The following is a 13,227-nucleotide window of genomic DNA, read 5'->3' as shown; positions in this document are numbered from 1 at the left end:
ATTCCCCTGATTGTTAGTAAAGTTGAATGTTGCTTATTGGTTATTCAAGTTTCCTTTTTTTTGTTGTTATATGAATTGCCTATTGTCCTTAGCCCATTATTTGATTGCTTTTTTGAGTTGGTTTGTAAGAGTTTTTTATATCTTCTGAATACTAATCCTTTTTCAGATTTATGCATTTCCAACATCTTCTTTCAATTTGTGGTTTGTCTTTGAACTTTACAATGTCTTCGATATACATATATGTGTAGTTTTTGTATAGGCAAATTCATTAGTCTTTTCCTTTATGTTTTGTGCTTTCCTATCTTAAGAATTCTTTCCCTAGTCCAAAGTAATACTTTTATTCTAAAAGTTTTAAAATTTTGCTTTTCATATTTAAGTCTTAACCCATTTGGAATTTATTTTGATGTTGAGTATGACATAGGGATTCAGTTTAATTTTTTCAAATGGCAAGCCAATTGTCTCAGACTGTTTATTGAATAGTTTATTATTTCCTCTACTTATTTCTAATGCCATATCCATCATATAATAAGATACTATACATAATTTGTTCTGATGCCAGAATCTCTATTATTTTCCAATTTTTTGGTCGCTCCTTCCTCAATACTGTTTTAATTATTGTAGCTTTTATGTTAAGTCTTGCTATGTGGAGAGTGAGTTGTGTAACTATTCCTCTTACCTGTTAACTATTCCTAACTATATTTAAAATTATCCTGGACTCTTCTAGGCCCTTTATTCATCCACATGAATTTTAGAACCAGCTTCTTAAGTTTTGTGAAATATTGTGTTGAGATTTTGATTGGAATTGCATTGACTGTATACATCAATTTGGAGAAAATTATGATATTGAGTCATAAATCTATTTCTCCATTTATGAGAGATGTCTTTTAAAAAGTGTCATAATTTTCTTCTAAAGTTCTTGCACATTTATTAAAGATTTGTTCTTATATACCTTTATGTTTTTTTGTTACTGACTTTTTAAAGGCACATTTTCTACTTGGTTTTGTGTAAGTGTGCTGTTGATTTTTTTATTTAGCAATATTGCTGAAGATGCTCTTATTTCTAATAGACGCTTAGATTTCCCATGAACAATCATATGGTCTTCAGACAATAGGTCGTTATCTTCACAGAAGTACAATTTTATTTTTCTTCTTTATAGTCACATACCTTTTATTTCTTCCTATCTTACTGCTTTAGGCTATGACTTCTAGTACAGTGTAGAAAAGAAAGTGACAAGCATTGTTGTCCTTAACTTTAAATAGTCCCAGTGGCATTTACTGTACTTAACACTGGTTAATAAAGTTTCAATCTGTACTTTGCTTGCTGAGAGCTTTTATTTTGAATGGCTGTTAAAACTTTCAGAATTTTTTTGAGACAGGGTCTCGCTTTGTCACCCAGGCTGGAGTACAATGGTATAATCACAGTTCACTGCAGCCTCAGCCTCCTGGGCTTAAGTTATCTTCCCACCTCAGCCTCTCGAGTAGCTAGGACTACAAGTGCACGCCACCACACCCAGGTAGTTTTTGTATTTTCTGTAGACACAGGGTTTCACCATGTTGCCCAGGCTGGTCTTGAATTCCTGAGCTCAAGTGATCCACCTGCCTCAGTCTTCCAAAAGTGCTGGCATTATAGGTGTGAGCCACTGTGCCCAGCCTGAAATTTTTTTCTACATATATTGAGATGTTTTTAAAGCTGTTAGTATGGTGAATTATATTAACAGATTTATCTTTGCGTTTCTGGGATAAACATCCACTTGGCCATTATATAGGTCATTATATACATTTTTATATAGTTTGCTGATAATTTCTTTAGAATTTTTACCTTTATTTTCATAAATGAGATCAGCTTATAATTTTCTTACACTTTTAGTGTCAGGTTTTTTGGTATCATGGTTATACTGTCCCCAAGATGAGTTGAAGAGCATGGCTTCCTTTTCTGTGTTCTGTTGTAAATCAGATCATTATATATCAGATCTGTATAACTTCATCTTTGTAGGTCTGGCGGAACTTGTAAAAGCCATCTTAGTCTTGTGAGGTTTCTGCTTTATTTTTGTTTGCTTTTTGTGGTAATATTTAACCTATTGATTTAATTTCTGTATTGAGTATAGGTCTATTCAAATACATGTTTCTTTTTAAGCCAGTTTTGGTAATTATATTTTCATAGAAAATTATTCATTTCATCTGATATTTCAAATTTGGGGGCATAAATTTGTTTGTAGAATTCTCTCATGATTTTTAAAACTTCTACCAAATCTATGTGCCCCTTTTCATTGCTAATACTGTTTGCTTGTGCCTTTTCTTTTGCTGAATCAGTTTTGCCAGAGGTCTGTTTTATTTCATTCATCTTTTCAGATAATTGGCTTTTGATTTTGGTTTTGTTGACTGTTACTTTGTTTTAATTATTTACACGTTTTAAAAATTATTTCCTTCCATCTTTTTTTTTTTTTAAGTTTATTCATTTGTTCTTTTTTAACTTCTTGAGTTGGATAGTTAAGTTTCAGTCTTCTAGTGGAAACATGGAGGATTATAAATTTTCTTCTAAGTACTGCTTTAGCTATGTTTCACAGGTTTTGAAATGTACTTTGTTTATTGGTGTTCAGTTTTAATTTTTTTAAAAACCTTTTCCTTCTAATTTCTTCTTTGGCTCATGAATTATTAAAAGTATATGTTTCAATTTTTGGTTTAGCAGGTTTTTGAGGGGCTACCTTTTTATTGTTGATTTCCAGTGTTACTACATTGTAGTCAGAAAATAAGACCTGTTATATGGATTCTTAAATATTTGTTGAAAATTGGTTTGTGGCCTACCTGTACGTGGTCCTTTTTTGTAAATGTCTGTGTGCTTGAAGAGATTGAATCTGTGTTCTCTGGTTGTTGGATGCAGGTTTCTTTATACACCCATTTGGTCAGGCTTATGAATTCTGTTGTTCACATCTTCTGTATTCTTCTAATTTTTGCCTTCTTGAGCTATCAATTACTGAGAAAGATGTGTTAAAATCTCCCACTATGACCATGGGTTTGTTGACTTGTAATTTTTTTCTTTATATATTTTGAGACTATATCATTAAGAACATTCTGCTTCAGGATTGTTATATCTCCATGGAGAATTGCTTCTGTTTTGTAATAACCTTTATCCCTAGATATGTTTTTAACTTAAGAGCTATTTTGCCTGATAATATAGCTATACCAGATTTTTCTTGGTTAGTTATTTTCTTGGTGTACCTTTTCCCATTCTTTTACTTTCAACTTTTCTATGTCATTATGTTTTAGGTGTGTCTCTTGTAAACAGCATATAGCTGGATTTTGTTATCTTATCCAATGTGAGAATCTGTCTTTTAACTGGTGAGTTTAGTCTTTTTATATTTATTGTGGTTACTGCTATATTTGGATGTGTTTGTATCATTTGATTATGTGCTATTTACCATGCATTTTTCTCTGCTGCTTTTTTCCTTTTCTGATTGGTATTGAATTGATTGAATTTTCTTTTCTTTTCTTCCTTTTACTTGATTGGAAGTTTTACATTCCATTTCTGGAATGTATAACTGGTTGTTAATCATTCTGTCCTCTTTTTGAACAGTACCTTAGAATGCTTTAACTCTTATCACTGTCCTCCAGTCTTACATCTTATTATTGCATAGTATTTTAGTTTCATGTTGTCTTTATCCTCCCATTGATTATGATCATTATGATTAATCCTTGCAGTAAACATTTATTTTGATTGGACTTGTGTTGAGTAATTTTTTTCCTCTCCATTGCTTCTGGTGATTTTTTTTTTTTTTCTAGTACTTTTTTTTTCAGTGAAGACTAAGGAGTGAAAATTATCTTCAGTCCTCCTTGGTCTGAAAATGCTTTTATTTCATTCTTGAATGGTAATTTAGCCTACAATTCTAAAGCAAGCTAATTTTTCCTTATCAATATGGCAATATTATTTCAATTTTGTTTGGCTTCTTGTACCTATTTACTATATATGCTGTTAGTCTAATTGCTCCTTTTGGGTAATCAGCCTTTCCTCTCTTTTTGCTTTTAGCATGTTTCTCTCTGTATTTGGGTGTTCTTCAGTTTCACTGTGATGCGGCTAGGTAGAGAAAAGGTTACTTCTTAACTGGGCTGGTTGGTAGAGTGTTTTAGTTCCTCTTTCATTAGAATTGCAGCCCTCTAGAGGTCTCAGTTTTATGCAAGGGTCTTAGTCCTAACATCACAAGGCCTCATCTCCTGGTCTTACGTGGGTAATAACCCAGGTCCCATTCCCTTCTTGTCTAATAACCACCCCAGGGACGCCACCATACAGACTCTTGGCTCCCCCTTGGCTTAAGTCACTTGAGGATCTCTCATTCTTTCTTACACCTCAGCCATGCATTGAAAAACAAATTTCCTAAATTTCATCTAGCATTTTAAGATGTTGTTAAATATATAAAGGGTTTTCTCTCTGGCCTTTTGCACCATTTTTCTAGAAGTCTGGTTGTGCTTTTTATTGATTTTATTCCCACACGACAGAGCTTTGTTAAATGAGATTACCACAATAGTCCCCCTAGGCTGAGGCAGCATTCTCTGGGTTCTAGCTGCAGGCTTCAGATCCCTCACCTTATTCATGTTTTATCTTGAGTTTCTCCTTACAGTTAAATTTCTAGCCCCATTGAACACAGTAGTTTAGTTTTTGGATGGTGTAATATAGATGGATTTTTACATTGGTGGAGAAAGAGGGAATTATTTCCTGGAGTAGTTCGTAAAGCATACTGTTTTCTGGAAAGAAAAAATTGCTTGGAAGTTTTCTTTCTGTTATGCACTTTCTCTAGGGGTCAGAGATAAGATGTCTTAAAATACCCATCATCTTTGACTGAAAAGGAGAATTGAGAATGTTCTTTATGAATAGCAGTGATTGAATGTAAAGTATAATTCGAGTCTTTCTTCCTTGTCCTGGGTCATTTGGGTAGGCCAGAGGTTTGTTAAAGATGTTGAGTTTCCCCTGCATGTACTTGCTTGCTGCACCAACATGTTCACTCCCAGTGCTTGTTTTCACCTTCCCAAATGAATCACCCTGCTTTCTGCTTTATTTCCCTACAGCAGTTGGAATACTTCTCTTCTGATACCATTTTCATCATGTCATTTCCCTAATGGTAGCTTAACAGTAGATCCTGAGTACAGTAAAACTAAGCTCCTTAGCCTGTCACTCGACAGAGGTCTCCTAGCCCTCTTTCTGTTCTTATTTTTTGTTGTCTTGTCGGCTGGCTCTCTATCACCTCTCCATTGTGACTTGTTCATTTGTGCCTTCTTGTCTGTCTTGTTTTTGTTTTTGTTTTTAAGGCAGGGCCTCACTCTGTCACCCTGGCTGGAGTGCAGTGGCATGATCATGGCTCACTGTAGCCTTGACCTCCCAGGCTCAAGAGATCCTCATGCCTCAGCCTCCTGTGTAGCTGGGACTGTAGGCATGCATCATCATGCTTGGCTAATTTTTTAACTTTTTTGTAGAGATGGAGGTCTCACTATGTTGCTCAAGCTGGTCTTGAACTCTTGGGCTTCAGAAATCCTCCTGCCTCAGCCTCCCAAAGTGCTGAGATTACAGGCATTAATCACCATGCCTGGCGCTTCTTGTCTTTCTCTGTGCTTCCTGGCATGTCTTCTTAGGTCATATGCATTATTTCCTTTAAGGTTACTTCCAGAAGGCCTTCCTTGGTTTAACTTATCTCATTCATTCTTTCTTTCTCCTGCCACATTAGTTAATTGTCCTGTATTGCCATGTATTTATGTTGCTCTGTTTTTGTTCTCTGGTACTTTCATAAAGTATCTTTTTTTCCCATTAGCTTGTGGACCATTGCTACAGAGTTGCATGAAGGACTGGCACTTTAACCTTTTTTACTCCTTCCCACAAAACTAGCACTGTCAAAATAGAACAGTAAATTAGGAAATAAATTCCCTTTTTTCCTTTGAGTAGTTTACAATCTGCTTAGATAAAACTTAGTGAAACAATTAGCACATAAAACTTTCTGTAATTAAGTGTTAGACTGTGTGCTGCTGGTTCGAAGTGCCTCAGGTACTGCAGAAATGGTTTTGAATGTGTCTTCTTATGTTATATGTGATTATAGAAGCAGAGAAGATTGCACAAGTGGCAAAAATTCGGTTTCAGCAGAAAGTGATGGAAAAAGAAACTGAAAAGCGCATTTCTGAAATCGAAGGTACATTGTGGGGAGAGGATGAAGCTCTGACTGTCCTGAACTGCCTCCTCTCTGCCTTTGATTGTGGTGGGTGAGAAGGCCATGGAATAATCTGGTCTGGAGGAAGTAGCTGTCCTGATAGTATGAATCAGTTTTTTTTAATTGCTGTCACATATCCAGCTGTTGGGTTTGTTTGTGACTGTGGGTAGCTCAGCTTTCCTTTTCTTCCTTAAATTGGGGCTTATTAGCTACCACTTTATTTTCAGGCAGACAAGATCTGAAAATTACCCATAATCAACCGTAAAGAATATACAAGATAATAAACCCCATCATCACCACCAGTTTCTTTTCTACCTGTCCAAAATAAAAATAAAATGGAAAAAACAGTTTTCATGGAGGGCCTCACACTCCTTGATTTCACAGAGTGAGATGTTGATATTCTTAGCTCAGTCTTGAAGTCACTTGTTTATATATTACTGCTTCCTGTCTCTGTTGACTGATTCTCGATCAAATTTGGAGGGGCTAGAGACAATGCAGTAAATAGAGCTTTTATGTCTGGACTGATTTTACTTGAAGCTTAGTACCTGGGTGGAGTATGAGGCTTTGAGTGATAGGAGGTGGGAGAGTGGGTAGAGGAAAGAAGGAGCAACTTAGAGTAGAAAACAAGTGGGCTCAGATGAGCTGAGAGTTATTTGACAGTGAAAAGAGTATTCCTCTTGGAGAAGTTGCTGTCTGGGGACTGGGACTCAAAAACTGCTAATATGTTTTTAAAACTTTCAATGTGAAATAAGCAGTCAAAATATTAGGCAGTGGGGAAAGGGACTTTTAACTAGCTGAGGGAATGGATTGACACCTTTCCTTTGTTTTTATTTGCTAGATGCTGCATTCCTGGCCCGAGAGAAGGCAAAAGCAGATGCTGAATATTATGCTGCACACAAATATGCCACCTCAAACAAGGTGACTGGCTCCCCGGCCACTTTCTTAATGATGCATGTCGGGGTTTTGCTTTCTCTTTTCAGGGGCTCTGATATGATAGAAGGGATTTTATCCATTGTCAAGAAAGTGTTGTGACCAAGACATCCTCCAGAATTAGTCAGTTAGCAAGAACTATTTTACATTCATTGGGTAGGGAACTTTATATAGTCCCTTATAAAAGCGGGAAGCTTAGGACAAAGGCTAACGTATATAAACACAGGCCAAACGCCATAAATCCATTCATTTGTACTGCTGTATAAGGCTCAATAATTAGTCAAGTTGAAGGTCTTCTGAGGTAAGAGGGACAGGAGAAGAGTAGAGTCTATTTACAATTGCTTTCCAAATAAGGTAGTTTTTTGGGGTAGATACTTAGCTTGATTAGAGCAGTGTTTCTTGTCAAAGGCATTCCTGGCATTTGGGGTTGAGATACTTTTTCATCATTGAAGACCATCTCATGCATTGTAGGATATTTTGTATCCCTAGCCCTTGTCTACTAAATGTCAGTAATGGTCACCAGTTGTTTTAACTGCCACACACACATGCATGTATTTCCATATGCCCCTCATTGAGTACTCCTTGTTTATTGGATTTAAAAAACTATTCCAGTCATGAGGAATTTCATGTGGGATAACTTGAGAAGGGAGGTTGGGTGATCTGTAGGTGATAATTTGGTGTAAGGACTGGGGTAAGCTGGCTAGAGGGTACAGGGCTAGTGAGCAAGGGCTATATAAGAGGCAGCTAGAACTCTGATAGTATTCTGAGAAGGTTATTGTGGAGCAGATTGGAAGAGATAAAGGGTTGAGAAAGAGATTACTAAAGTGGATGATGCAGTTTGAAGGATTAGAGTCAAGTTTTAAGATATAGACAGGGCTTTCAATTTAGAAAGGAACAACATAATCTGTATTTAGAAGAAATGATAAGATATGATAGAATGAGAGTTGTCAGTACTTTGAAAACCAATATACATTTAAAAATGAACGTAACATTGAAAGACAGTTCTACAGACACAGAATGGAATTTGACCAAGAGAAAGGCATGACAGGAAACTCCAGTTGAGGAAGCTAGGAGTCCAAATCTAATGGGAGAAGCTCATCTGGCACAAGTTTCAAGATCTTGCCATTGAGGTCTACCTTATTCAGAAAGGGGCAGTAGTTTTATGCCATTTTGAAAAATGTGACTCATATACTAACCTATATTAAAAAGGCTTGAGGAAGAAATGTGGTTGTACGCTATGACCAGATTTGATTTGAGTGTTTTGACAGAGGATACGAATCACCTGGGGAAGATAGAGATCCAGGGAGTGAAAGATGTCAAAGTGTAGAAAATAAATGCTGTAGGACTGTGAAGGACAACATGGACTTTTGCCTGGGGGACAGGCCAGGACTCAAGGAGAGGATCACAGAGCAGGATCTGAGGGGCTTTGAAAGGCATATGTTCTAGGGAACAGTGGAAATGGATTTTAATCAAACCCAGATAGATTCTGGCTAGATAATCTTGGCATCCTGATTTAGACAAAACACTGTGACAGAGGGAGGTCTGGTGGTCAATGAGTTTTAATCAAACCCAGGGAGATTCTGGTTAGATAGATACATCTTGGCACTGATGTAAACAAAACAAAACTCTGTGACAGAGGGAGATCTGGTGGTGGACAAATATCTGTCTGTCACAGACAGCTTAAACATCCAGCTTCTGGGGAAAGGCGAAAGACCAGATCAGATGACCTCTTGAGATTTTATTCTAGTTCTAGAATTTGTTCAAGAAAAGCAGCACCAGCCCTTCCTTTGAAGTTCTGCTCTCATCCATTGATCTGTGTATCTCTCTCAAGAGAATCAACAGAGAACCAGGCATGATGGCTCATTCCTGTAGCCTCCCTGGAGGCTAAGATGAGAGTATCGCTTGAGCCCAGAAGTTGGAGGCTGCAGCAGTGAGCTATAATTGAACCACTGCATTCCAGCCTGGGCAACAGAGTGAGATCTCATCTCCAAAAAAAAGAGGCTGGGTGCAGCGGCTCCCATCTTTAATTCCGACACTTTGGGAGGCCAAGGTAGGAGGATTGCTTGAGGCCAGGAGTTTGAGACCAGCCTGGCAACATAGACCCCATCTCTACAAAAATAAAAATAAGTTTTTTAGAAAGACAATCAACAGAAACTCCAGACCAATTCCAGGTTGAATTCAACTAGATGAAATGAAAGTCACCATAGTTATTATTATTATTAGTTATTATCGTTAGTTATCACAAATTGTTTTCTAACCTCCCCCATCCTTTTATTAAAAAGTAAACAGCTTCTCTTGCATTAAGTCAAGAGCTTATTGAAGGAATTTTAAGTCAGGAACGCAACTGTTAATGTGATAGCCACTCTCCAAAGTGAGAGAGGGTCATTGGCAATTATTCACGCTTGACTCGTGATACTCAGAAGAGCAACAGGGAGAAATGTATGTAGAGAGAGAGAAGACTGTTGCACCAGAGTATCCTGATGCCTTTGCTGTTGTTTGCTCCCACACAGCACAAATTGACCCCGGAATATCTGGAGCTCAAAAAGTACCAGGCCATTGCTTCCAACAGTAAGATCTATTTTGGCAGCAACATCCCTAACATGTTCGTGGACTCCTCATGTGCTTTGAAATATTCAGATATTAGGACTGGAAGAGAAAGCTCACTCCCCTCTAAGGAGGCTCTTGAACCCTCTGGAGAGAACCTCATCCAAAACAAAGAGAGCACAGGTTGATGCAAGAGGTGGAAATGTTCTCCATATCAAGAGGTGGCCCAAGGGGTTAAGTGGGAACAATGGTTATACGGAATCTTCAGATTTACACAGAACTTACACTTCATCTGTTCTGCCTCTCCTGCGATAGTCCTGGGTAGTCCACTGATTGGAGGATGGAGCCAGCTGTCTGACACACAAATGGTCTTTTCAGCCACAGTCTTATCAAGTAACCTATATGTGTTCCTTTCTAAACTGCTACTCATGAGTGAGGAAAGTCTGATGCTAAGATACTGCCTGCACTGGAACATTAAACACTAAATATATAACAAGCTGTGTTTTCCTAAGTGGAGATCAGTTGAATAATGTTTACATTGGTCCCCCGGGGAAATGCGTGCTCAGCCATTCAAGAGATGACTGAGAAGGATATGGTAAGTTCAAGAAGACTCATTGCACTTGGGACCCAGGCCCTTTCTTTGGGATCCAGTTCCAGCCTTCATCCATGTGATTAAGATCCAGGCCACTGAAGTTCCCCAGGAAACGATCTTCCACTTGAGCAACCTTTTACTTGATACGATTTGCACCTTTCTGTTTTCCTACAGGATGGTGGTGGCTTGCAGGGACCTGAGCTTTGCTACCCAACCAGAGATTCCTCATAGAGATTCCTAATCACTAGTTTCTTGTATTCATAAGCTCAGAGATACAGAGGGCTTGGTTTGAAGTTTGGGGTGAGATGAAACCTTTGCTCTGAACCAAAGCTCTGGGGCCCTGCATTCCCTCCATTGGGCGATGACTGTCAGCATCACTGCCGCAGGCCATGCTTGACTAAGGTGCCTGGTTTTAGCTACAGCCACCTCCTTGTGTGTTACCTTTCGGCTGTGACTGGCCAAGAGTGGGACAGGGCTTTAACCACAAATAGGAGCAGCATATAATTCCTAGTGATTTGCTGCACAGTTGTGTATCATAATTGCAGGAAGTTTTTATTTTTAAAACTGGATCTGGGGTATATTCATTTGCCCCATCACCTCTGTCTAAAGGCCCAAGTCCGAGGGCTGCCGTGGTCACAAGCACACTGATGCTCCTTAAGATTGTTTGTCTGGAGCCCACATAGTGTGGAACAGAAAGTCACCTAGAAAGCATCCTTGGTCATTGTCTCCTTCCCACCTGGCCCAGAGATGCTTAAATCCAAGTTGTTTCTCCAGCTCTCACCTCCCCCAGGAGATCAGGATTCCACTGACATCCTGGGCAGCCAGTGAATTTAATTTTCCATGAGAAACAACAGAGTTAACCTGTGGCAATAGGAGACCTACTTCATATGGACCTTTTTTTTTTCCCTTCAGTTTAACTTTTCTGGAGCAGTGTGCTGCATAGTTTGGCCTGAGTTTGTGCAGCTTGTTAAGACACCTCTTGTGTACACTATATTGAAGCTCCACAGAAAAGTCATGGGACCACTTCTAGAAACCTTTCAGCTGTCAGGCCTGTCAGTCTCATGACAGCTTGTTGGTTGTGCCAAACACTTTATTTGGGAAAGGAAAGCCCAGATTTGAGTGGGTCTTTCCCCTGGGCCTTATCCTATAGAGGCAATTGTAATATGGAGAAAATAATTTTTCATTTTTGCTCATTTAATTCTATAAATTCTCTTTATGAATGAATTTTGTGTTCTTTAGTTCTCCTTAAAAGAACTTTTGAATTATAAAAATAAATTCTTTACCTGTCGAATTGTTGCCTCAGATGATTGTCGTGGAAAATCTGGATCATTGACCTCTGTGCTTTCATTCCTAGAGATGTTTTATAGTTACATGAGCAAAGCTGTTGCCCCAAAGTGATGGCCCTGGAGGCAGGGCTGAGGAACAGGGAAATGCCGCTGTGAAGTCTTAAAGCACTTCTGCTTAAACTCCACATGTGAGGAGTGTGCCTCCCTGTGCCCTCTCAGCTCTGAGGCTGGCCGTCTTTCAGGGTGTTCCTTTTGGCAAATATACCCTGTAATCTTGAGTCTAAATTTATATGTTGAAATGCTACCTTTTTTAAAATAAGAAACTAAATAAAATTATTTTACTATCAGTGATTTGTGTTTTTTTTCCCCCATGTCTTCATTTTTCTGTCATCTTAACATGCTCCTAAGGCTGTCTTGCACATTTGAACTAGGGAGCCAGTTTATTTGCTGGTTTAACTTAACTGTAGAGGCTTTTATTATACTCTTCCCAGAATACTGCCTACCTGCTGTCAGAATGTTTAAAACAAGGTGTCCGCTCTTTGCTGACTCCTGGAATTTAACAAGGGATGTTCTTCTAATTCTTTGTGGGACAGGGCCTGCAACAGAGGGGCAAGGAGGGAGGATGGGACATCAGGCTACTGGGATCCATCCCTGAGAGCAAAAATACTTCTGCACCGAGCAGGGGAGGAGACAGACCAAGCCAGAGGAAGAACAATTTGTGTAAATTATAACTGGCAAAGTAATGGCACAATATAACCAACTTCACTATTAAGATGTTAGCGGCGCAAGAGCCAGAGTTGGACCTGCTCTTCCCAAACGTTCCATATTCCCTCCTGGGGTCAATTTCCTGGTGATCTTGGGCCAGCAGGGAGTGGTAATGGGAGTTTTGGGGAACCTCCTGTTCTTATGGGATCAACCCCATAGTATCCTATGTCAGTTGCTGTGGACCTGAAAATAATTTGAACTGACCATCCTATAGGCTATTGGTAGGTATTAAAATGAAGTGATTTCTGCCTCTTCTGTGGCAAAAGAATTTTGTGAATTGGAAACTGGCTTCTAATCGCTTTGGGATTAAGTCTCAAATGTGTGCACACGAAGTTCGTGATCTGACCCCTGCTCTCCTCTCCAGCCACCCTTCTCTAAGGTCCCTGAATGCACCTTCTTTCTGTCCCATCTCATACATTGTTCCATCTGCCTGGTTCACTTTCCTTCCCTCGTAATGCTGACTTTCCTTGGCCAACTCCTGAGTCTGCATCACTTCTTCAGATGTAAAAGCTTCAGTTCACTTTGAACTGCTTGGCCTGGGTTAGCATCCTGTATTCCGGCCCCCCCCCCGCCCCCCAACATGTTATGCGCACATAGTTACGCCCTCATAGAGGTTAGCATTTGTGAAAACAGACATCAAGCATATAATGTCATGTCTCTCATTATGTGCTTGATGTCTGTTTTCACAAATGCTAATCTCTGTGAGGGCGGGGGCTGTGGCTATGCTGTTCCCTTGGGATTGTTTCTGTTGCTAATGCCTAAGATGGCGTCTGGCCTATATGAGATGGCTTTGTTGCATGAAAGAACAAAAAGTTGAATATGACATGCAGGTAAATCAGGCGAGTGAGTCATGGAAAAAAGAACTTAGAAGTGAGCCTACAGTGTCCATGTCAGGACTTTATGTGTAACCATGGGAAGTTACCTAACAT

The 13,227-nt window shown here is 39.0% G+C and overlaps 1 protein-coding gene across 3 annotated transcripts in view; it reads left to right on the top strand.

Moving 5' to 3' along the window:
• ERLIN1 (ER lipid raft associated 1) overlaps positions 1–11,880 on the top strand; it is a 35,741-nt gene extending 23,861 nt beyond the window's left edge. For all 3 annotated transcript variants that reach the window (XM_007963827.3, XM_007963829.3, XM_038009437.1), the window contains 3 exons: positions 6,074–6,163; positions 7,020–7,099; positions 9,622–11,880. In XM_007963827.3, the coding sequence (XP_007962018.2) occupies positions 6,074–6,163; positions 7,020–7,099; positions 9,622–9,843 (392 nt within the window). In that variant the 3' untranslated portion in view covers positions 9,844–11,880. The remainder of the gene's footprint in view (positions 1–6,073; positions 6,164–7,019; positions 7,100–9,621) is intronic.
• The last annotated feature ends 1,347 nt before the right edge of the window (positions 11,881–13,227 follow it).

This window comes from Chlorocebus sabaeus, chromosome 9, assembly GCF_047675955.1.
Source record: "Chlorocebus sabaeus isolate Y175 chromosome 9, mChlSab1.0.hap1, whole genome shotgun sequence".
Lineage (NCBI taxonomy): Eukaryota > Metazoa > Chordata > Mammalia > Primates > Cercopithecidae > Chlorocebus > Chlorocebus sabaeus.
Note: the sequence above shows the minus strand (reverse complement) of the source record. Positions and strands in the feature narration are given on the sequence as shown.